This window comes from Spinacia oleracea, chromosome 5 (assembly GCF_020520425.1).
Source record: "Spinacia oleracea cultivar Varoflay chromosome 5, BTI_SOV_V1, whole genome shotgun sequence".
Lineage (NCBI taxonomy): Eukaryota > Viridiplantae > Streptophyta > Magnoliopsida > Caryophyllales > Amaranthaceae > Spinacia > Spinacia oleracea.
Window position 1 is genome coordinate 76763173 of NC_079491.1, and position 25992 is coordinate 76789164.

The 25992-nt window shown below is 38.1% G+C and overlaps 1 protein-coding gene across 11 annotated transcripts; it reads left to right on the top strand.

Moving 5' to 3' along the window:
• Window positions 1–8675: 8675 nt before the first annotated feature.
• On the top strand, window positions 8676–24923 carry LOC110783653 (probable dolichyl pyrophosphate Glc1Man9GlcNAc2 alpha-1,3-glucosyltransferase). 11 transcript variants are annotated; one of them, XR_008921433.1, is made up of 8 exons: window positions 8722–9263; window positions 9695–9781; window positions 21013–21068; window positions 21309–21411; window positions 21489–21598; window positions 21697–22317; window positions 22402–22500; window positions 24790–24919. XR_008921433.1 is itself a non-coding variant. In XM_056829033.1 (5 exons), the coding sequence occupies exons 1-4, from the start codon at window positions 9066–9068 to the stop codon at window positions 21493–21495; spliced, it is 297 nt and encodes a 98-aa protein (XP_056685011.1). In that variant the 5' UTR covers window positions 8676–9065; the 3' UTR covers window positions 21496–21598; window positions 21697–22230. The 11 variants fall into 11 exon arrangements, 1 of the variants encoding a protein (XP_056685011.1); XR_008921431.1 differs by having other exon boundaries at window positions 21312–21411; window positions 24790–24918; XR_002532125.2 differs by having other exon boundaries at window positions 8723–9263; window positions 21281–21411; window positions 24790–24923.
• The last annotated feature ends 1069 nt before the right edge of the window (window positions 24924–25992 follow it).

A 25992-nucleotide genomic window follows, 5' to 3' on the forward strand; every position in this document is an offset into this window, starting at 1 on the left:
AATGCTTCCCAGACAGCGAATATTCGCTGTCGGGCATGCGCAATCCCCTATTTTGTGTAAAATATCTGTTATCTTGATATTTCTTTCCCAAGAACGGTATTTTGCAATATCGTTAAAAATATACACAGTGTGGACCCACTTATAGGACACACCTAATCAGGAAATATTGCGGCCCACCAACAGGTTGTAATCACAAAAAGCCCATCTACATAGGCAAAATAAGAAATTCAAAATGGGCTCGCCCACCCTCGGCGGGCGGGGTCTGCGTCACTAGCCGCGCAGGTCCTCAGTTTTCGAAAAATAGAATCTTCAAAAAACAGGCTCGCCATCTTTAGCCGGCGGGGTCTACGTCACAAACCGCATAGGTCCTTATTTTCAAATTTCAAAAACAGATTCGTCCACTTCTATCGGACGGGGTGTCCACCCTTAGCGGACAGGTTCGCCATCTTTAGCCGGCGGGGTCTACGTCACAAACCGCGTAGGTCCTTATTTTCAAATTTCAAAAACAGATTCGTCCACTTCTATCGGACGGGGTGTCCACCCGTAGCGGACAGGCTCGCCATCTTTAGCCGGCGGGGTCTGCGCCACTAACCGCGCAGGTCCTTAGTCGCTGCAGCGATAACTTTTTCTGGTTTTCCCTTTTCTAAAATTAAAAGGAGTGGTTTTCCGTTTTTTCCCAAAAAAGAGCGATGTGCTGGATTTTCCTTCGTTTTACGTCTCATAAAAACAAGGGGGTTTTCTCGTTTAACTAGCCCTGAAAATGAGAATCTTTAAAAACATTTTTACCTCGTGATTGGGCTTGGCCAGGCCCAATTACACTTTATAGCTTTGATTTCGAAAACATCTGTAGCTACTCCCAATGACAAAGTGAGGGGGTTTCTACGCACCTTTAGATCCTTCCAATGACAAAGTGAGGAAGTTTCTATACTATCTGTTGACAAATCCCAATGACACTTGAGGGATATGTCGACATTTCAAGTGATGACCCTTAAGTCAAATGTTATCACTCGGGGCTCGTGAGACCCTCGCAAAACAGGTCACATACACCATGGCTTGTGTGACGCACTCCGTCTAGTACTTTGACCATCGTCTTACTCCAAGACTCAGTCAAAGTGGGGGCTAACTGTAGACACCTATTTTTGTCCCCATTCCCGAAAAGGAAAAGTTCGATGATGAAAGCGTAAATCTCCACTTGACAACGCATCTCCTATAAAATAAATGAATCTCAATTCTCCTTTTCATTTCACCCGAAACCTGCTATTTATAGAAACCCGCTAAAAATAGTAACTGCCGTAAAAGGTAGCTTCTAAAAGTGGCAAGTCATAAAAAGATAGAAACCTATCAGAATTAGGTGTTGCACTCCAACATAAATCCTAAATGAGATAGAAAACTGCGAGAATCCTATTCCTAATATGATTCGGAAATAGGAGTTACGTATTAATTAAAATCCTAACGAGCCTAGAGTTCGTAACGGGCCCAGACGCATTCCGTCATTAAATTGATACGCACTAAAAGACTCGATTAAGTCTCAAACTCTACGGATTTCAGGAATCCGAATCTGGCTAAGAAAACAAGCCCAGACCCTATTTTCAATGCTTGGCTCTGGGCGCCGAAATCTTCTGCGCCCAGGCCTGGGCGCTGAAAATACCTGGGTACGTGTTTTTTCCTAATTCTTTGTGGATTAGAACTCTGCAATTCTATCTTTCCACGAACTCTCCCCTATAAATACAGCCCCAAATTCGACGTGAACACAACACACAATTCATATTCTGAGTATTGACTCCAACCCTTAGCCTAAGCCTCACGCTGCGAAATTGTTCACGCGTTCTGTCGCAATCGAACCAGAAATCGAACATAACGTATCCTGTCCCATAATTTGAGATTCGTTAAATAAAAAGGAGAAATAGCAAAGTCAAAGTGGTTAGTTTTCTGAGAACCGTGACGCACCTCTCAAGGGTGCGTCGTAATGTGCCCCTTCTCGATGATTTAATTGCTTTCCTCGCCCTTTTTATGAACTGTTAAACTAACTAAATCTTATTGTTCTATCACGCCTAACAAATATAATATTTTTGGGAAATTGGATTATCATGCTAGGTCCCTTAATGCTATCTAAATCAGATAATCGCGATCGATCTAATATTATATGTTGCATATTGCTAAAATCAACTCAGATTAGTTTAATAGTTAACGCACGTCCCTTCAATTATTTATGCTGAGCTAGTAAGGATATCCTGCCTCTGGAGTTATCGACGAGCGAAGTACTCCTCTCGGTAGTTACAGTCCCCCGAACCCTCAATCTCTACCTTGCGGGTGTATGTTGAGAGATCCCCACACCAGGGATCACAAGGGAACCTACGGCCGTCGTGGTCAAACATAATTGCACTCCCTTTATGACACGATAACCGGGTTTTGTCATTTTTTCTCATTGTTGTTAAAAACGGAATGGCGACTCCTATATTACTAGTCAATTGGGTGTATACTCACAGGAAATCCAATTACACTTGATTGAATAAAAAGAATCGTCACACCCACGAGGGACGAGGTCATGCATTAGCCTCGTGCTTTTTCGACCCCCTCACAATAGGCCCGTCTGTGCTAGATTGAAACTTCAACCGAGAGAGGTGATCTGCAACAACGTTCTCACCCTTCTTATCCCCAATCTCCAAATCAAACTCCTGGAGAAGAAGAATCCATCGAATAAGTCTCGGTTTGTCCTCTTTCTTGGCCAACAAATACTTCAGGGCGGCATGATCAGTGTGTATAATGAATTTTGAACCAACAAGGTACGTCCGAAATTTTTCAAGAGCATAAACAACTGCAAGGAGCTCCTTCTCAGTAGTGGCATAATTCATCTGAGATCCATCCACGGTTTTGCTTGCATAACAGATAGCATGCAACACCTTGTTCTTTCTCTGGCAAAGTACTGCCCCAACAGCATAATCACTAGCATCGCACATAATTTCGAACGGCAAATCCCAATCCAGAGGCTAAATGATTGGAGCAGTTATCAATGCTTTCTTAATCCTATCAAAAGACTCCAAACAAGAATCAGTGAACTCAAATGTGGCATCCTTGAGCAATAATTGAGTGAGGGGTTTCGCAATTGTAGACAAATCTTTTATGAAACGGCGATAGAAACCCGCATGACCGAGAAAACTCCTCACTCCCTTGACATTCACAGGAGGGGGAATTTTCTCAATCACCTCAATTTTTTCTCGGTCAACTTGGATGCCACGCTCAGAAATCAGATGGCCAAGTACCACTCCTTCATTGACCATAAAGTGGCACTTTTCCCAGTTTAATACCAAATTCACTCCAGAACAATGTTTAAGCACTTTAGAAAGATTATGCAAACATACATCAAAGTCAGAACCATAAACACTAAAATCATCCATAAATACCTCCGAGATATCCTCGATGAAGTCAGAAAATATGGCCATCATACACCTTTGAAACGTAGCTGGGGCGTTGCACAAACCAAACGGAATTCTGCGCTATGCAAAAGTTCCATAAGGACAAGTGAACGTCGTCTTCTCCTGGTCGTCTGGGTGAATGGGAATCTAAAAGAAACCTGAGTATCCATCCAAATAACATAAAAAGTTGTGTTTTCCTAATCTTTATAGCATTTGATCAATAAAGGGTAAGGGAAAGTGATCTTTCAAGGTGGTCGTATTTTACATGCGGTAATCTATACACATACGCTAACCTATGACAACACGAGTGGGTATAAGCTCATCCGTATCACTCTTAACAACCGTTGTCCCCCCTTCTTGGGAACGACTTGCACCGGCCTCACCCACTTAGAATTTGAAATGGCATAGATGATGCCCGCATCAAGTAGTTTCACTACCTCTTTTCTCACCACATCTTGTATATTAAGATTCAAACGACGTTGTGGCTGGATGCGAGGACGATGATCTGCTTCCAAATTAATTCTATGTATACAAAAGTCATGACTAATGCCCTTGAGATCGTCAATTCTATACTCGATTTCCTTTTTGTGCATACGGAGCACGGTAAGAAGGTTAGAAAGCTGGCTATCATCGAGTGCAGCATTAACGATCACAGGAAAATCCTCATTATCATCAAGAAATGTATATTTAAGATGATATGATAATGGTCTTTGTTCTACCTTCGTTATCCGTGGCTCGAAAGTAGAGCAAACAGTTTCTAATACCTCAAAACCATCGACCTTCTCAGCTTCAATTCCATCTAAATCCGATATCAAGGACTCAATCTCACTATCTCCTTCTCCTTTTTGGGCCTCCAAGGTGAGATTCGCCAACAATGGATCACCATACAACATTCTAGGGATGTTGTCTAGAGAAATCTCTTCTACAACATCAATCCTGCAACAAGTATTCTCAAGCATAGGAGACTTCATTTCATTGGTTAGATTAAAAGTAGAAGTATCATCACCAACACTCAAAGTAAGAGACCCAGACTTGACATCAATAACAGCACCTGCAGTACATAAAAATGGCCTACCCAAAATTATGGGGATTTGACTATCTTCCTCCATATCTAGCACCACAAAATCAAAAGGAATGTAGAATTTCCCCACCCGGACAGGAACATCCTCCAAAATACCCAAAGGATATTTTATAGAGTGATCTGCCATTTGCAAAGTGATTTGTGTGCATTTTAGCTTTCCCATATTTAACCTATTACAGACATAAAGGGGCATGACAGACACACTTGCACCTAAATCACATAATGCCTTATCAATGAACAATGCACCTACATGACAGGGGATGGAAAAATTACCCGGATCCTTAAGTTTGGGTGGAGATTTATTTTGCAATATGGCATTGCACTCTTCAGTTAGAGCGACTCTCTCCACACCACCATATATAATCCCTTTTCTTAGTGATCATCTCTTTCGAAAATTTTGCATAAACAGGAACTTGAGGTATTAAATCAGTAAAAGGGACCGTTACCTCAAGATTCTTAACCATTACCAAGAACTTACCAAGTTGTTGATCGACCTTAGTTTTCTGCATCCGGTGAGGGAAAGGCAACTTAGGCACAATAGGTAGAGAATAAAAAATCTTCTCCTTCCCCTTATTTGCGATAACATCATCAGCATTATCAACTTCCGGGACGTAAGGCTCTACATCAATTTCTTTCTCTAGTCCATCTGTGTTGTCCTTAGCAAGAGTTGCATCATCAGTGGGCATCGGGGGTCCATCATATTTAGTGCCACTTCTAAGAGTGATAGAATTGGCACTTTCTCTATTCTGGGGCGGAGTAGGTTTCCTTGGTAGTGTACCCCGTTGCCTCTAAGATAGAGTTTCAGCAAGTTGAACAACTTAATTCTCCAACATTCTATTCTGATTCTTCAACTCTTTGATGCTCTCATCATGGTTCTTTTGAGTTATCTCTGCGGTCTTCTGCGTATTTACAATGAGCTTATACAGATCACCCATGCATGTTATGCTCTGGAGTAGCACTGGTCTGAGGGGGTTGTTGATATCCTTGATGCGGGGGCCTAGTAAACCCCGGGGGAGCATTATGTGAGGTTCGTTGTTGAAACGGAGGCCTAACAACATGTGGTTGAGGTGGATGGAATTATGGTCTTGACCATTGTTGCTGGGGTTGAGGATTCTGATCATTGTTGCTCCGATATGAGAAATTTGGATGATTCCTCCAACCCGGATTATATGATTTGGAATATGGGTCATTGGGTTGTCTCTGTTGAAAAGCATTCACTTGCTCCATTTGCGTAGTATCATGCGAACTATAAGAGCACTCATGACCAAAGTGACCTTGGATGCCACATACATCGCAGTAAGAAGTTGTCACCGGAGCTAGACTAGACATAGCATTGATACTCATTGGGGGAGTACCAGACTGAGGAGCCTTCAAAGAATCGATCTTCGGGTTCAAGGCTGCCACTTATGAGGAAAATAGAGCATAGCCATAGACATCCATCTTGCCCTTCTTCGATGTGGTTTTGGTGGTGCTGTAATGATTGGCACCTAAATTGGCAAGAAAATCATAACCTGCATCCACTTCTTTGTCAAGAAAAACACCCCCAGCAACAAAATCAACTGTGTTCTTCATATCATCTTGCAAACCATGGTTGAAATTTTGAATGAAGAACCATTTTTCAATGTTGTGATGCGGACAAAACCGCTGCAATGCCTTAAACCTATCCCAGGCTTCTCTAAGTGACTCTCCAGGTTCTTGCGTGAATGTAGTCAACTTGTGCCTTATTTCAGCAGTCTTGGTGAGTGGAAATAATTCTTCTAGAAAGACCTGTGAAATAGCACTCCACTCTGTCTCCTTGACATCATTCAACCATGTTTGAGCCTTATCACGAAGGCTAAATCCAAACAACATAACCTTCAATTGGTCTTGAGTTACCCCTTGATGCTTGATAGTACCACACAATTGGTTCAACCTTTAAAGATGGTTAGTGGGTTCCTTAGATGAATGACCACTGTATTGATTTTATATACCATGGAGATTAGAGCGGGCTTGATCTCAAAGTTGATCGCCTCAATAGTTGGCATTGTGAGCCCAGTCGGAACACTATTCGAGGAAGGCACCCCATATTATTTCAGGGATTTCGACATCGTGTGACTCGGTGGAGTCTATGAGTCTTGGGACCCTGACTGCTTCTTCTTCTTCTGTTGCTTTTTCAGTTGTCGAAGGGTCTTTCCAAGATCGGGATCGGGAGGAACCAAGGTACTCGTTCTAGCAGACCTGGGCATAAACAACAAACGAGGAAAACGCGGTGAGATTTGCCTCAATTGGAACTAAAAGTTCAAATGAGACAACGGAAACAGTTCAAATAATCAAACTAAAACTAATAGAATCTAGTCGTCTCCCCGGCAACGGTGCCAAAAAATTGATACCGCAAGTACAAGGCGTCTGTTGTTAGCAGATACTTAACAAATACGGGTCGATCCCAGTGGTAGACAAGTTCAATTAATTTTTGCCCAATTATATAAACTATTTGAATAAACGAAATGTAGCTAGAATTTTGGTTTATAAACTAATGAAACTAAGCAATAATATAAATGTCGAATTTAATAATGAATTAAAGGTCTAGGGCTTCTGTTAGGTTCACCGTGCTTATACCAATCCGAGAACGCAAATCAATACGAAAATGAATAATCTAGGCCGAGTAATCAGAACGAGCAATTAAGAATTGACGTAACATAAATCCCAAAGTATATGTTAATCCTATGGTCGGGTCTAAACACTTTCAATCCAACATATGCAGTGTGGTCGCTAACATAATCAGAATTGCCAATTGCACCAAGCCTCTAAGAATATGATCTTTCAATTCTAATTCCTATTAGCTAGATAATTAACCCACGATATTGGCCAATTGCGTGAATCAACAATTAAAAGAAAATCAATTGAAATTACTCAAGCATAACCTATAAATTTACAAAGTTTAATGCATAATAATCATGGTATAAACATGGTTTCCCTTACTTAGCGCTAGAAAACGACTACTCGCTCATAATTGAATTAACAAACCTGGTAGAAATAACAAACATGAATTTCATAATCAAAGGACAAATTAAACTAAGGAACGAAAACAATATAATGAATTAAAGCAAAAACAATTCTTGAATTACCTCTAAATTGATGAATTGAAATATTGAAAAGCTAGGGTTCAACAATGGAATAGAGAAGAATAGAACATGACGTGAAATAGAATTCTAAGGGAATTAAAACATAAGAGAAATAAATTAATTCCCTTGAGGTATTTAAATGCTTCCTAAATTCTAAACAAAAAAAAAGAAATAATAATAATTACAAAAGTTACGATTTAACTGAACGATCACGAAATGAACGCACACGATTCCGCGCGGAAGTCAGTTGGGCGGACAAATCAACGGGCCCGCTGGTCGGTCGCTGGTTTTCGCGCCCAAGGAGAAGAGTCGGGCCATCGTTGTGGGCTGTGGGCGAATCGGATAGTCGAGCCACCTCATTTATGTCATAACTCTTCGTCTATAATGCCTATAGGGGCGTGTGACTTGTCGTTGGAAAGCTCCTGAAGCCTACTTTCTAGCCCAAACAAAATCGTCTCATTCCGACATGTAGAACTTGAGATATCATCAAAAGAGTGAACGCTTGTCTGTTTTGATGCTTAGAAAAATAGCGTTTAGCTTCGTTGTTGACTCAAAATTATCCCTAGAGACATGTTATGATCCTCGAGTCAACATCTCATCCGTTCATCATCCAAATCAACTCATAACACCCTGAAACCATCCAAATGACCGTAAAATGACCTTGAACATTAAAGAAAACACAAACCGGGCGTAATAGAGTACGACAACGGTAACGATAAATTATGAAAATGTGACCTAAATGTGCCTCAAATACCCTATACAAATATGAATCATCAATTAAAGGCGCTTAACAATAATCAAATTTTTCTAGAAATTATCTTATTAGGCATGATTCAATAAATAGATTATGTGAACAATTTTTAGGCCGAGGAAAGAAATAAAAATGTAATTCACGTTACAATATAGCTTAGGATATATTGCGTTCTCATGAACACGTTGTTGATAAGGTGTTTTTCCGTCGTTGATAGATCAACACCTCACCAAACAAAATTTATAGAACCGCTAGACTAACCAACTATATGAACTATCACTAGTAGAAAAATCATTAAAAGTGGCTAATCAAAAGTTGCCCTTATCTTACAAGAGCATCTTTTGATTGGCAAAAAGTAAATTAAAAAAAAATAAAAAGCAAATCTTCAATCTAAGCGCATCTTTTAGTTTTCTTTTGTACTGAAACCAGATAGTTCTCCCCCTTTCTTCTCGCTGCTTTGCTGCTCGCCCACACTCACAATTCTCCCCCGAACTCTATCCACCGGCGACGTACGGAGACTGACTCTCTCCCTCTTTCTCACTGGTATTCCGACACCACCGGTCAATGGACACTCGATTACCCTCCTTTCTTTGCCTATTTCAAGCTCTTTCTCTCTTTTATCACTGCCTAGATCGACCCCGCCATTGTTAACCTTTAAGGTCTCAATTACAAGGCTGATTCTGTTATTTACTTTCAAAGAATCACTGTTATGGTCTCTGATGGCTGGGTTCTATTTTGCGGTTTTGTTGTGCTTTAAGCACTTGTTCGTTGTTGCCGCGCCTGTTTACTTCGTATATTTGTTGCGGCATTATTGTAGAGGAGGTTTGTTCAAGGGTTTTGGACGGCTTTTGCTGATGGGGCTGGCGGTGGTGGTGGTTTTCGTTGGGGCTTTCTGGCCGTTTGTGTGTCACGATCAGGTTAACTTTTCTTTGCCCTTCTTGTAAAATTGTCTTCTTTGTAGAACTTAAGAGGAATTGTTTTTGTATTTGGAATTTTTTGATTATGATGTTGTTTGACAAGGTTATTCAGTAGGTAAGAGGTATAAATGTGGAATGGTGGGAGTTTTTGTTGTTGTTGATTTAATCCTCTCCTTTTTGCTACAATGTGCAATTCTATTGTGAATGGTGAATCGGTGATGATGATGCATGTAGAGAAAATGATATTGCCGTTTTCGTAGTCATATACTCGTCTTTTTGAATCGAACAGTGGGTGAAGATAAATGAATATTTAGAATAAAGGTGAAAGAAGTTTGAAACATGTAACTCATAATAGGTTTACAGAGCTCTTATGATCTTATTAGTCATGTAACTGAAATAGAATTTGAAAAAATGCAACTTGTACTCTGTAGTTGCAGAAGAGGTTAATATGCGTTGGAAAAAACCCGGTAAGTTCCACTTGCTAGTCACTCCAAGTTGAGCTATCAAAATAGTCACAGGTGAGAAATAATCTTTAAGTGAAGAAAATTTTGTATGTGTCTACATTGGTTTATGCACTGTCATATAGTAACAATGGGTTGATGCTGATGGTAGATTCTTATGGAATGTGTGAGGACTGAAGAGTATTAAGATCATCGGGAAGATGTGAATTGGATTCTTTGGTACAAGAAGATCAGCAAATCATCTACAGTCCATTTCTTGCCTTATTCAATGTGTGGAAAATAATACACCTTCAAAATTTTCTCACACGAGTTCTAAAACCTTTGCTTACAATAATCTTTTCCTTCAGTTTCTTATTAGATTAATTTATTGAGAGCTTTTATCTAAAAGAAAAATATCAAGTCACCTTTAATCTCCCAGCTGTCAGAGACAGCAGCTGAGTTTCTTTACACATCCATCTTTCAAAACTCTGTAATGTAGTCAGTCTTTTGCAAGAGGTCCAGAACATTTTGCTGTTCTCTGTGCTAGTTTTGGTTCTATCTTCAGTACTTCTAGAAAAACGGCTGCTGACCACTATGATCATCTTTTTTTTCCTTTAATGGATACTCAATATTCTAGGGCTCAATTTTTTTACTACTTCGTATGTAATGTTTAATACTACAAAGCTTAAAAGATATGAATTTGTTTTTTGTTTTGTTTAATCATCTTTTCTTTTCCTATGTGCAACAGTGCAAGGATTTTGAGATCAAGATATCCTTGATTGTCAGACATGGCATCATAATCCTAATATAATAGTTTTGTGCCATAATTCCTTGGAGTAGCATAAATGATTGCTTTCTGTTATTCCAGTAGAAACACGCACAAGAGGGGGGGGGTGAATTGTATTTAGAACTTTGATAAAGTTTCTTGCGGAACTTAAGAAACAATCAAGGAACTGAGAATAGAGAAGACAATAACAACAATTGTGAAAACTTCTTGATACTAATCAAGAAGAGAATTCTTTTATTATGGTAATGCCTCGATTACAATAATCTCTCCAACACAAGTTCCTCTCAAACTCGTGTTCCTCACAGTAATCTACTTCGATTACAACTCCTTAACTTCTCTCTCTCAGACTTAAACTCTAAGTCTAAACAGGATAACTCTATCCTTACTAATACAAAATATAATTCGTGTTTGGATAACTCTAGATATTAATAATGCTTTTGTGTGGATATAAGGAACTTAGGAACTTTGAATTAACTAGGACACAAACTGTTTTAGAAAATCTTAGACAAAACGTTTTTAGGAAAGCAAGAACTCTCAGAATGTTTGTGTACTTTAAACCAAAAACGATTTCCCTTTTATAGTGTTTATCCTTAGGGTTAGTTCCCTTCAAAACCTCAACTGCTAACTGCCAGCACTTTGGTCTCCACGTCCCTTGACTTGAGGAACAAGGGGAAGACCACTTCCCACGTTCAGCCATAAAGCAGTTAGTGGTTTGACTCAATCAAACCCTAAAATATTTCTTTAAAACAGATTTTATTTATCTACAAAAACTTAGGAGAATTTTTAGGAAAATAAGTTTTGTTTAAATAAAATAAAACGTAAATCTATTTTATATTAAATATGTAAAACTTGTTTTTATTTATGAAAATGTTTTCCATAAAAATCGCTTCCAATAAATGGCCTAATTAAATCATAAGTTCCTTGAGTACTCTATATACCATTAGCATAATTAATATTTACATAAAATTCTAAGTACAGTGGACTACCTAGACTTTATGTCTTCCCTTTGTCTGGAACTTGCAACTCAGAAGCTTCAGACGTTCCAGCTAAGGAACATTGATGAGTTCCTCTCTTGCTAACACAGGAACTCTTGGCTATGAGTCTGTAATAGTTCTTGTGGATATTTGGAACTCTTGATATGTAACTGTGTTGCTCCTCTTGTGACTTCAAACTGGAACAGATACAACTTCCAGCTCTGGAACTCCAGTGACTGTTCCAAGTGTACATCAGGAACTTCACCAGCTTATTCAAGTTCCCATCCGAATAGAAACTTGGGCATATGCCTGTTCAAAGTCATTTGGCAACCATAATCAGGAAGTTTGCAATATGTGTGTGTCATCAACCAAAACTTAGGAACAACAATATTCCCCCTTTTTGGTGATGACAACACTTGCAAACTTTTTACAAAGAGAGTAAGTACAAACAAACAAGAACTTATACAGACTATTGTGAAACAGAACATAAAAATTGAAAAACAAAAGAGAAAGATTAAAGAGAAGAAAGAGGAGCACCCTTGGCTTACAGAGAGATTCAGAGAGATTGATGCAGGAACTGGATTGAGTGTGCCTTGGAAGTTTGCACCCTTGACTTCCCCCTGTTGACATCAACAAAAAGCATAGCACGAAATATAGCCATTCCAAACACAGTGCCCCACGATCAACGTTTGGCAAGTTAAGCTAGCCTCAAAGTATTAAACCAACTCATACAGTAAATTGAAAGCAAGCAGTAATGATCAAAACTAGAAAGCACAGATATGTGTAACCAAGCAAGTCAAAATAAGATGGAACAGATACCCAAGTTTGAAAATTTATACAAACCGAAAGCAAATTAAAAAGATTGTTCCATGGCAAAAGATAAAAGAAACATGGGATAGGGTGATTTAGGCTTGGGATGGGGAACCAGAACCAGCAGTTTCTTCTATCACAGTCTCCTCAAAAGATTCCAGATTGTTGATCTTGGTGAGGATTGTGGCACGAGTTGCATTGGCTTGTTCTGAGTAGTGGTGAAGATTGTTTTGGAGAGTCTTGACACTTGTAACCAATGCACCTATGTGGGCCTGCATTGAGCTAATCCTGTGATCTGTTCCCTCCTGTAGTTCCACCAGACGAGCAACTGTTGCCTTTAGCTCCAATATCTGATCATCCTTTGTGTTCCAGGCACCCCCATGATCTTGAACATGTTCCTGTTCAGATGGAACACGACGAGCTTTGGACTTTTTGGAGGATCTGGGTGTCCTTTTTCTTGGCCTTACAGTTTCAGGCAGTTCCTCTTGATTCAGTGGAACAGCATCCTCCTCTATGGGCATCTCCTTGACATCCCCTTCCTCATTTATTTCCATGAAGACAGGCCCTCTTTTCTTGTTCTCCTTCATTGTTACCCTCATGCTCTTTCTTTTTCCTACACTCTTCCTGTTCCCTCGAGGTAAAGGGACCTCTAATTGTTCGAGTTCCTCCTACTCCTCCACTTCTTCTTTAACTGCAGTTCCTTCCTGATCTTCCTCATCTTGTTTCTCTTCCTTTCCAGCCCTAATGACTTTACCCTGAACCACTTTAAGATTTAATAGATGGAGCATTTCAAGTTGAAGGATTTGGGTGGATTTTAAGGGAATCACAAAGTATGGGCTAAGGTCAACTGAGAAACTTTTGAAGATTTCTGTAAGAAGGGAGGAGTATGGAATTTTGAATTTGGGGATACAGGTGGATAAGTGTTTGATCATGATTGCAGGAAAGTTTATGGGAATTTTCCTTTCAAGACAATACATGAGACATGCATCAAACAGACTTGCTATGTTCCTTTTCTGAGTTCGAGGAACTACACCTCTCCACACAATATTAAACAGTAATTTTTGAAGAGGTGAAAAGCAGTTGTGTGAGGTGGAGGTGGATACTTTAGAATCTCCTCCAATGGAACCAACTATATCTTTCTCATCTACATTATCTATGGTTACTGTGATTTGACCTTTGAGCCACATATCAAAACCCCTATTGGGTGTACCAAACAGCTGTTCCAGATAAGAGGCATCAAATTCGATGCGAGTTCCATTCACTTTACTTGAACATACATTATCAACACATGCAAAGTTCTTGCAGAATTCTTTCATAGCTTCAGGAATTAAGGGGGATTTGGCATAGGTACTCAACAGACTTACCCACTTTTGTTGTTCAAGGATTTCCATCAACTCTTTAAATTTCGTGGCTTCACACCATGTTGAGTTGATTGCGAACCCCTCGACCAGATTGTTTTCCTTTGCAGTGAGTTTCTTGGACCCTTTTGCTTCCCCCTGAGTTTGAGCATTCTCCTCTGTTTCCTCGATGTTTTCACCAGAAGCTTCCACTCGTCGTTTTTTGGATTTTCTTGTGGAGGATCTAGGGTTTGAGATTGGGGATTTCATTTCGATGTCAGTGTTGGTTTGTTCCCCCTGAGTGATTGCGAGCATTGGATTGTGGGATCGAAGAGGAATTGGCGATTGAATGGGTGAGGTATCCATGGGAACAGGTGATGAAGGGTTTCTCTTTCGTTTGAGGGATGTGAGATCAGTGTTGTTGCTTGTGAGAACCATGGTGGAGGTTTTTATAGGTGGAAGGAGAGGTGATGTCAGTGGAGAAGGCGTGTGAGAGAGAGAAAGGGGGTTGCATGGATTGATTGTGGAAAGTGAAGAGTTTCTCCTATTTATTGCCAATGGAACCGTTCCAAACATTCTTTGAATATGGGTATTCGGTTTTTAATTTAAAAAATAAATAGATAAAAATAAAAGGAAAATGTAGAAAAAAAATTGTGTTTGACTTTGACTTGCTTAATTTCGTATCTCTGACTTAACTAGTTTGAAAGGAACTGCTTACCTTGCTCATTTGAAGTGTGAGTGAATTTGCCACGATGGTAAGCTTCAACTATGTTTGCACACAAGATTTTGTGTTTGTAATAGTCTATATGTACCATGATTTTTGCTTTTGCCTTAGAGGAACTCCAATTTGGCAATTACCTTAGCTTGATCATTCCGAGTTCCATTCTCATTTTCTCATGTTTCTCTCTGTTCAAAGGCTTAGTTAAAATATCAGCAATTTGGTGATCAGTTTGGCAAAAATCTAATTTGATCAAACCTTTCTCAACATTATCTTTAAGGAAATGGTGTCTGATGTGGATGTGTTTGACTCGGGAATGATGAACCGGATCTTTTGAAATACAAATAGCACTAGTGTTATCACAATAGATAGGAACACAATCATAGATAATACCAAAATCTCTTAGCTGTTGTTTTATCCATAGAATTTGTGAGCAACAAGCTGCAGCAGCTACATACTCAGCTTCAGCTGTGGATAGAGCAACGGTATTCTGTTTCTTGGAACCCCAAGAAACCATGCATGGACCTAGGAACTGTACCATACCTGATGTGCTTTTTCTATTCACTAAGTCACCTGCATAATCAGCATCTGCATATCCTCTTAGCTCGAAGGATCCACTTCTTGGATAGTATAGGCATAGGTCATCAGTTCCTTTGAGATATCTTAGTATTCTTTTCACCGCAGTTAGATGGGACTCCTTTGGATTTGATTGAAATCTTGCACATAGTCCTACACTAAAAGAAATGTCAGGTCTACTGGCTGTTAAATATAATAGAGATCCAATCATACCTCTGTATTTTGTTTGATTCACACTTTTCCCATTTGGATCAGTGTCTAATCTGGTAGCAGTTCCCATGGGAGTGTGATTTACTTTGGCTGATTCTAGCTCATATTTCTTTAGGAGTTCCTTCACATACTTTTGTTGGTGTATCATGATTCCCTCCTCGGTTTGCTTGATTTGTAAACCAAGGAAGAAGTTGAGTTCCCCCATCATACTCATTTCAAATTCACTGCTCATCAAGCTTGCAAAATCTTTGCACAAATTTTCATTAGTTGCTCCAAATAATATATCATCAACATAAATTTGAACTACTAACAAGTCAGTTCCTCTGGATTTTAAGAATAAGGTTTTGTCTATTCTACCTCTTTTAAAATCATTTTGAAGGAGGAACTTTGATAATCTCTCGTACCAAGATCTAGGGGCTTGTTTTAGTCCATAGAGAGCCTTATCTAATTTGTAAATGTGATTTGGAAATTCGGGATTTTCAAATCCAGGGGGCTGTTCCACATAAACATCTTCCTCTAAGAAACCGTTTAAGAAAGCACATTTAACATCCATTTGATAAAGTTTAAAACCCATGAAAGCAGCAAAAGCAATTAAGATTCTAATGGCTTCTAATCTAGCAACAGGTGCAAATGTTTCTTCAAAGTCAATGCCTTCCTGTTGATTATAACCTTTGACCACTAACCTTGCTTTGTTCCTTATGATTGTTGCATGTTCATCTTTCTTGTTCCGGAACACCCATTTCAGCCCTATCACCTTCTGGTGCTTTGGTTTGGGTTCCAAGTGCCATACCTTGTTTCTTTTGAATTCATTTAATTCTTCTTGCATGGCAATGATCCAGTCAGCATCTTCCAGAGCCTCAGTGTGATTTCTTGGCTCAAATATGGAGAGGAACGCGTGGAATGCGCAAAAGTTCCTTAGTTGTGACCTTGTCTGAGTTCCTTTTCTGATGTCACTCACAATGAGTTCCATTGGGTGGGACTTTAGATGCTTCCAAGGTTTAGGTTGAAATTGAGCTACTGGTGTTGTGGCATTTTCGTCAGTTCCTTCTATGACCTGAGTTCCCTGTTGGTCATTGTGGGGTTCCTCTGGTGTTGTTTCTGGATCTTCTTGGTTTTCTGCTTGTTCCTCTAGTACGGGAACTTCTTGATTTTGTTGAGCAGTTCCTCTTGCTGTGTGTTTGCTTAGTTGGAACTCCTCATCATTTTCTGCAGCACGAGATAAACCAATCTCGAAAAATTCTTGTTCCTGTACTATGTCAGTTTTGTTAGATTCATCAAATATTATATGTACACTTTCCTCAACACACATAGATCTTTTGTTATAAACTCTATAAGCCTTGCTATTTAAGGCATATCCTAGGAACACTGCCTCGTCGCTTCTTTCATCAAATTTCCCCAAGTTCCTTTTTCCATTGTTGTGGACAAAACATTTGCTCCCGAAGGCTCTAAAGTAAGAGATGTTGGGTTTTATACCTTTTAGTAGCTCATAGGGGGTTTTGTTTAGGATTGCTCGAATCATAACTCTATTTATAATGTAACAAGCAGTATTGACTGCTTCAGCCCAGAAGTTCCTAGGCAGGGAACTGGCTATTAGCATGGTTCTTGCCATGTCCTCTAGGGTTCTATTTTTCCTCTCAACAACTCCATTTTGTTGTGGAGTTCTGGGAGCTGAGAAATTGTGGTCCATACCTTGTTCCTTGCAGTATTCATCGAATTTGTAGTTTTCAAATTCTGTTCCATGATCTGATCTTATATGGATCAGTTGGTGACCTGTGGTTTTCTGGATTTTCTTTGAAAATGTAACAAACTCATCAAACGTTTCATCCTTGCTTGTTAGAAATATGACCCAAGTAAAGCGAGAGTAATCATCAGCAATAACTAATACATATTTTTTCCCACTTCTGCTTTGAATTCTCATTGGTCCACATAAGTCCATATGGATGAGTTCCAATGGTTTTGTGGTGCTTACCAATTTCTTAGATTTAAAGGAACTTCGGACATGCTTGCCTTTTGCACATGCATCACACACTTTATCAGTTAGGAACTTGATTGAGGGGAGTCCTCGAACCAGTTCCTTTGATCTTAGTTTGTCAAGCAGCGAGAAACTAGCATGTCCAAACCTCCTGTGCCATAGTAGGGAATTTTCTTCAAGGGCACTGAGGCAGGTTAGATTGTTCCTGGGAACTGTATTGAGATCCACAGAATATGTGTTCCCTTTACGAGTTCCTTCCAAAATAACCTTCCCAGTGTTATTGTTTATGATTTGACAGTTTTCAGAAGTAAAACTTACAGAGTTTCCTTTGTCACAGAATTGAGAGATGCTTAGTAGACTGTGCATCAAACCCTCGACTAAAAATACATTTTCAATGGCGTAGGAACTTGACCTTCCAACTTTTCCAATTCCAATAATTTCTCCTTTCATGTTGTCTCCAAAGGTCACAGTTCCTCCATTGTAGGCTTCTAGTGAGAGGAATTTAGATTTGTCTCCTGTCATGTGTTTGGAACACCCGCTGTCGAGATACCACGAGCTGTTCCCCTTCACTAGAGTCTGTAAAGAGATCAAAGGTTAGTTACAGGAACTCGGGTTTCCTCGAGTTCCTTTTCAACTATAACTTCAGACTTCTTAACCCATTTTTGCTTTACATAATTTATGTTTCTTTGATCCTGTTCCTTCATCTTGGAACACTCAGTACTTATGTGACTTCCACTTCCACATGAGAAGCAGACTTTTACACTAGGAAGATCCACATACTTCTTCTTATGACTAGTTTTATGGTTAAAGCCCAATCCTTCTGTTCTCTTAGATTGAGCATTCTCAATCCATTTGGGAGGAACTTTAGGTGGTTGTCTCTGTGCCCTGGCCATTGATAGTTCCCTTTCCAGTTTCTCTTTTTGTTCCTTTGTGGTGATCAGATCTTTGTTTAAATTTTCTAAGTCGATGTTAAAAATTCCCATGTTGATTTCCAAGGATTTTGTAGGATCTAAACTTAAATTAAACATCTTATATTGACTGAGTTGAACTTGTAGAAGGATGTTTTCATTTCTAATTTTCTCGAATGACTCATTTATAGAGGTATTTCTATCTAGTAATTCAAAGAACCTGCCTTGGACATCAGTTCTAATATTGTTCAGATAATTTATGTGGTCTTTACTGAGTTCCAAGGCTCTATCACTTTGTGCTTTTAATATACTTAGCTTTTTGTAATCATCTAGAGTTTCTAGCAACAGTTCAATTAGTTTTGACTTTGAGAGACACTGAAGAGTGGAGGAACTTACTTCTTCTGATGGAACTTGATCAGTTCCTTCTGTTCTAGCCATAAGGCAGAGATTTGCAGTTTCTTCATTTGGTTGTTCCTCATCGTCTTCTGAGTCTGTTGCTTCGCCCCATGCAGCTATCATGGCCTTCTTGAAGTTTGGTCTGTTGAAGGTAGACTTGTTAAAGCGATCTTTGACCTGTTCCTTCCCTTTTCCTCTGGTCTTGTCGTTCTCCCACAGAGGGAATTCACGAATTTGATGATCAGTTTCTCCACATTTGAAGCAACCTTGCTCAGTTTTGGAACTAGTGATTTTCTTGGCAAAGTTCCTTCCTTTCTGGTTTCCTGGTTTGAAGTTCCTATAGAGCTTTCTCATTCTTCTGACCAGCATGGCAGCCTCTTCTTCATCTGGTTCAGATTCATCGAGTTCCTCAGCCTTTAGAGCAAGTCCTCGACTTCTTGAGCTCTCGGGAACAGCAGCTCCAAGATGCAGTTCGTGTGTCATCAAGGAACCAGCAAGTTGTTCAATGTTGAACTTGGTGAAGTCCTTGGTCTCAAACAGTGCAGTGACCTTTGTTCTCCAGCGATCATCTTGTGGCATGCTTCTTAGTATTTTTCTTACCTGTTCATCTGTGGGAATGATTCTACCAAGAGAAACTAATTCATTGGTTATGTTAGTAAATCTAGTGAACATTTCTTGAATAGTTTCTTTTGGAAGCATCTCAAATCTTTCATATTTAGACATCAAAAGGTCAATTTTGGAACGCTTAACTTCATTAGTTCCTTCGTGGGTTACTTGAAGTAGTTCCCAAATCTGTTTTGCGTTCTTGCACCCCATGACTCTGTTGTGTTCATGAGGTCCAAGCCCGCAATGCAAGATTTTGACAGCCATGGCATTCATCTCATATTTATCAAAGTCTTCTTTAGAAAATTCAGACATTGGTTTAGGAACTACCTCGTTTTCAGCATTGGTCTTTGTTACCTCGAAGTCTCCAACTTCAATTACACGCCAAACTTGGTAATTTTCAGCTTTGATGAATATCTCCATTCTATTCTTCCAGTATGAGTAGAACTTGCCATTGAACATAGGTGGCCTTTGTGTCGAGTAACCTTCTTCCAGTTTCTCTTGTGAGTTCATACTTTCAGGAACTTGACTCAAACAGGGTTTCCTGTGTTTTAGTGAGTACTGGCTCTAATACCAACTGTTATTCCAGTAGGAACACGCACAAGAGGGGGGGGGGGTGAATTGTATTTAGAACTTTGATAAAGTTTCTTGCGGAACTTAAGAAACAATCAAGGAACTGAGAATAGAGAAGACAATAACAACAATTGTGAAAACTTCTTGATACTAATCAAGAAGAGAATTCTTTTATTATGGTAATGTCTCGATTACAATAATCTCTCCAACACAAGTTCCTCTCAAACTCGTGTTCCTCACAGTAATCTACTTCGATTACAACTCCTTAACTTCTCTCTCTCAGACTTAAACTCTAAGTCTAAACAGGATAACTCTATCCTTACTAATACAAAATATAATTCGTGTTTGGATAACTCTAGATATTAATAATGCTTTTGTGTGGATATAAGGAACTTAGGAACTTTGAATTAACTAGGACACAAACTGTTTTAGAAAATCTTAGACAAAACGTTTTTAGGAAAGCAAGAACTCTCAGAATGTTTGTGTACTTTAAACCAAAAACGATTTCCCTTTTATAGTGTTTATCCTTAGGGTTAGTTCCCTTCAAAACCTCAACTGCTAACTGCCAGCACTTTGGTCTCCACGTCCCTTGACTTGAGGAACAAGGGGAAGACCACTTCCCACGTTCAGCCATAAAGCAGTTAGTGGTTTGACTCAATCAAACCCTAAAATATTTCTTTAAAACAGATTTTATTTATCTACAAAAACTTAGGAGAATTTTTAGGAAAATAAGTTTTGTTTAAATAAAATAAAACGTAAATCTATTTTATATTAAATATGTAAAACTTGTTTTTATTTATGAAAATGTTTTCCATAAAAATCGCTTCCAATAAATGGCCTAATTAAATCATAAGTTCCTTGAGTACTCTATATACCATTAGCATAATTAATATTTACATAAAATTCTAAGTACAGTGGACTACCTAGACTTTATGTCTTCCCTTTGTCTGGAACTTGCAACTCAGAAGCTTCAGACGTTCCAGCTAAGGAACATTGATGAGTTCCTCTCTTGCTAACACAGGAACTCTTGGCTATGAGTCTGTAATAGTTCTTGTGGATATTTGGAACTCTTGATATGTAACTGTGTTGCTCCTCTTGTGACTTCAAACTGGAACAGATACAACTTCCAGCTCTGGAACTCCAGTGACTGTTCCAAGTGTACATCAGGAACTTCACCAGCTTATTCAAGTTCCCATCCGAATAGAAACTTGGGCATATACCTGTTCAAAGTCATTTGGCAACCATAATCAGGAAGTTTGCAATATGTGTGTGTCATCAACCAAAACTTAGGAACAACACTTTCCTTTTGTAAATATTCGGTGACGTACTGATCTATACTATCATGCAAATAAAGTGTGTTTGAAACTAGTAATACATAGTCCTATTTATGAACCAATATCATCTCATGTACTTTGATTCCTTATTTTGTTATTGTTTTCTTGCAGAGAGGAGAATCGGTTTGCAGAATCCCTGCCCTGTTCCAATGGCATAGAAGAGAAAGGTGTTGTACAACTAACCGATGCTAGTTTGAACATGGCTCTCTACCCTTTTCTTTGTCTTATGCGTGTTGTGGCTCCTGTCTATTTATTTATCTTCGTCTTTAGCTGAAAAATTTATTTAAAAATCTTTGACTCGTGAAGACCATGCATCTGTAGTTAGGCTGAATTTTCTTCCCTTTTAACTTTCAGTCTATCTTTTTATATTATATTATAGATGATGTTGACACCCGTGCTATCACTAGTAGATTGAAGGGAGATGGGAGTCTTATTGGTGTGCTGAGCACATAAGAAACAAAATCAGACAACCAACGACTCTTAGAAATGGCTTGTTCTAGGACATTGTTGGTAATATTTTCTTCCTGCTGAGGTTGAAAGAGGCAAACTGTAAATTTTGGTTTAATGTCGGGATTACAATTTTGCAGGGGTTGATTTGATAAGCGTTGTTTCTTGCCAAGCTCCTTATAAATGGATCAACAAAACTGATGATGAATGGGAGTTTAATACAAACGGCAAAACTGGGGAAACTTTTAAGGTCTGTGCTTTGCTGCTATTGCTATATTTATTATGACCATATGTTTAACTGTTAACACTAATTCATTGTTTCTTTTTGGATGTTATATAAAATTGAAGGTGGTAGCTTGGATTTTGATATCAAGCATAACATTTTGAGGGGTCTGGCATCATATAGATGTAAGATTATTGTTGTTCCATCAACATGGCAAGCACAAGAGGTACTAAAATTTCAACCAGGTTGCGTTTTCTTCAGCAATGGTCCGGGAGATCCATCAGTTGTACCATATGTTGTTGACATATTGAAGGAATTAATTAGACAGGCCCGATATTGGAGATCCCTCAGCTGTACCAACTGATGGGTCAAGCATTGGGTGGTAAAACTTATAAAATGAAATCTGATCATCATGGAGGAAATCACCCTGTCCGTAATATAAATGTTGAAATTAGCGCACAGGTACTATCTTCATAAGTGATTTATTATGATATGTGTTTCAAGCCACACAATTTATCAATTTGATTCTTGTCGTCGAGATCCATTATGACCCGTGTTGGTCAAGTCACTATTGAATAAGCACATTCCGTATTTAGTTTTTTTTGTACATATCAAATAAAACTTGCAATCATATTTTACATTCAAGCATTTAATGTTAATTAACTTCCAATGAATTGTGGAATTGCAGAGTGTTGATGAAAATGAATGTCAAAAAAAGCGCACTTCCTCAATGGAAATCTGTTAAAGTAAATAATAACTTGTTCACTACTTATTGTACGGCCAAAACAATTGCATTTCCTATTACCTAATTTATGTTGTCTTTAATCTAGTGCGCCCAACAAGAGGGTGGGGTCGAGTGTGGCTATTACGTGATAAAATTCATGCATGACATATTAAAAAGTTGCAAGGAAGTTCAAGATCTGGAAAAGGTACATAAAATAGCTTATTTATTATGTATTATTAGGCTAGAAATTAGTTAAAAAAACTATTCGCCTATAATTGGCATGAACCGTCGAAAATGTCATTTTTTACCAAATATGACCTGTATCGTCCCAGATGAGCCTTAGGCGTGCATAACGAACTTGAAATGAGTCTTATAATCATATAACTAATCATATGAATCATGAAAAACGTTTAGAATATGGAAATAGGTTCGTTTGTTGGTAGTTGTGATCGAAAATGCCATTTTTGGCCATAAATGACCTATATCGACCCAAATGACCCTTAGGCGTGCATAACGAACTTGAAATGAGTTTCATAAACATATAAATAATCATATTAATCATTAAAAAGTTTATAATTTGAATATAAGTTCGTTTGTTGGTAGTTGGGATCGAAAATGCCATTTTTGACCATAAATGACCCATATCGACCCAAATGAACCATAAGCGTGCATAACGAACTTGAAATGAGTCTTATAATCATATAACTAATCATATGAATCATGAAAAACGTTTAGAATATGGAAATAGGTTCGTTTGTTGGTAGTTGGGATCGAAAATGCCATTTTTGACCATAAATGACCTATATCGACCCAAATGATTCTTAGGCGTGCATAAAAAACTTGAAATGAGTTTCATAAATATTTAACTAATCATATTAATCTTTAAAAAGGTTTATAATTTGAATATAAATTCGTTTGTTGGTAGTTGGGATCGAAAATGCCATTTTTGGCCATAAATTACCTATATCGACCCAAATGACCCTTAGGCGTGCATAACCAACTTGAAATGAGTCTTATAATCATATAACTAATCATATAAATCATGAAAAACGTTTAGAATATGGAAATAGGTTCGTTTGTTGGTAGTTGGGATTGAAAATGCCATTTTTGGCCATAAATGACCTATATCGACCCAAATGACCCTTAGGCGTGCATAAAGAACTTGAAATGAGTTTCATAAACATATAACTAATCATATTAATCATTAAAAAGGTTTATAATTTGAATATAAGTTCGTTTGTTGGTAGTTGGGATCGAAAATGCCATTTTTGACCATAAATGACCTATATCGACCCAAATGAACCATAGACGTGCATAACGATCTTGAAATGAGTCTTATAATCATATAACTAATCATATGAATCATGAAAAACGTTTAGAATATGGAAATAGGTTCGTTTGTTGGTAGTTGGGATCGAAAATGCCATTTTTTGCCATAAATGACCTATATCGACCCAAATGACCCTTAGGCGTGCATAACGAACTTGAAATGAGTTTCATAAACATTTAACTAATCATATTAATCATTAAAAAAGTTTATAATTTGAATATAAGTTCGTTTGTTGGTAGTTGGGATCGAAAATGCCATTTTTGGCCATAAATTACCTATATCGACCCAAATGACCCTTAGGCGTGCATAACGAAGTTGAAAAGAGTCTTATAATAATATAATTAATCATAAGAATCATGAAAAACATTTAGAATATGGATATAGGTTTGTTTGTTGGTAATTGGGATCGAAAATGCCATTTTTGACCATAAATGACCTATATCGACCCAAATGAACCATAGACGTGCATAACGAACTTGAAATGAGTCTTATAATCATATAAATAATCATATGAATCATGAAAAATGTTTAGAATATGGAAATAGGTTCGTTTGTTTGTAGTTGGGATCGAAAATGCCATTTTTGGGCATAAATGACCTATATCGACCCAAATGACCCTTAGGCGTGCATAACGAACTTGAAATGAGTTTAATAAACATATAACTAATCATATGAATCATGAAAAACATTTAGAATATGGATATAGGTTTGTTTGTTGGTAGTTAGGATCGAAAATGCCAATTTTGACCATGAATGACTTATATCGACCCAAATGAACCATAGGCGTGCATAACGAACTTGAAATGAAACTTATAATCATATAACTAATTATCTAAATCATGAAAAAGGTTTAGAATGTGGATATACGTTCGTTTGTTCGTAGTTGGGATCGAAAATGCCATTTTTGGCCATAAATGACCTATATCGATCCAAATGACCAATAGGCGTGCATAACGAACTTGAAATGAGTCTTATAATCATCTGACTAATCTTATAAATCATGAAAAAGGGTTAGAATGTGGAAAGAGGTTCGTTTGTTGGTAGTTGGGTTAAAAAATGTCATTTTTGGCCAATATAATTGTTTTCGCGACCAATATAATTTTTGTTTTCGCATATGAAAATTAAATTATTGTATTGGTTTGCATGTACGGTGTTCTTTTAAAGGTTTTCAAAACTCCAAGGGAGGGGCCCTTTACTAAAAAGGAGTTGGATGAAGTTCGAGAAAAGTGGGCTTCTTACTTCAACGATTGTGAACTACCCTCAGTGTAATAAATAGAGAAGGCTTGTAGTTATTCGTGACTGTTACATCATTTTGTTATTTATTGATTTAATTAATTACATTTGAATTAATTCGGTAATATTATTGGAAATTTGAAATATATATCATTTTTGAGAATGTCAAGCTGATGTTTGATGAAACAGAAATTATATTACAAAATCAGAAATTATATTGCAGAATATTAGGAATTATATTGCAGAATTTTTTTTTTTTTTTAAAAAAAAAACTCAAAAGTTGCCCTTGTTTGCAACAAGAGCAACTTATGTGCAGCTTATAAGGTGCCCTTGTTTGCAACAAGGGCAACTTATAAGTTTCACATAAGGTGCCCTTGTTTGCAACAAGGGCACCTTATAAGTTTCACATAAGGTGCCCTTGTTTACAACAAGGGCACCTTATACGATTATAAGTTGCCCTTGTTAAGGGCAACTTTTGATAATTTTACAAAAGTGACCCCCCCCATTGGTGGCACTTACGAAGGGCAACTTATATGCCACTTTTAAGAGCAACTTATCAAGTTTTTTCCTCTAGTGTATAGTGGCAAGTATAGGGATCGTCCCAAAGAAACAATGGTTCTCGAGTTTAAATGTCAAGCTAGTTCGAACAAGAAGTTTGATTTGAATTATCACTAAGAAGCTAAACTAACAATTAAACTAGATTGAATCAAGGAAAGGGAACGTTAGGGAGTTGGGGATAGTCTAGGGAAATCGGGGGAAATTAACTACCATCTAATAATCATGAATGATGAAATGACATAGCACACAGGGGAATGAAACCAAATGACGTGCTCGCCACCTCTCGGATGGAGCACGCGAAGCAACCTAGCCTATAGAAGAGCTTTCTCCTAGTCCTAAGCTAGATAAGCTTGAATATAATAGAAACAATCATTCACTTGCATGAATTAAGCTCACAATGTCTTGCCAAACATAAATCATACCTTCCAATCTAATTCAATCAACTAGCATTTGCAACTACTACTCAATTGATCATGGAAAATCCTAGCACTAAATCAATTTAATCACATCAATCATTCATCATTCAAATTATCAAGTTCCCCTAATTAAGCCCCTACATTCTCCCCTTTCCATAAC

Excerpts from the sequence above, each read along its gene's own strand:
- LOC110783653 (XM_056829033.1), top strand. The coding sequence starts at position 9,066 with ATGGCTGGGTTCTATTTTGCGGTTTTGTTGTGCTTTAAGCACTTGTTC. Across the intron at positions 9,264-9,694 it reads CGTTTGTGTGTCACGATCAG|TTGCAGAAGAGGTTAATATG; the intron begins GTTAACTTTTCT and ends TGTACTCTGTAG. Across the intron at positions 9,731-21,012 it reads TATGCGTTGGAAAAAACCCG|AGAGGAGAATCGGTTTGCAG; the intron begins GTAAGTTCCACT and ends GTTTTCTTGCAG.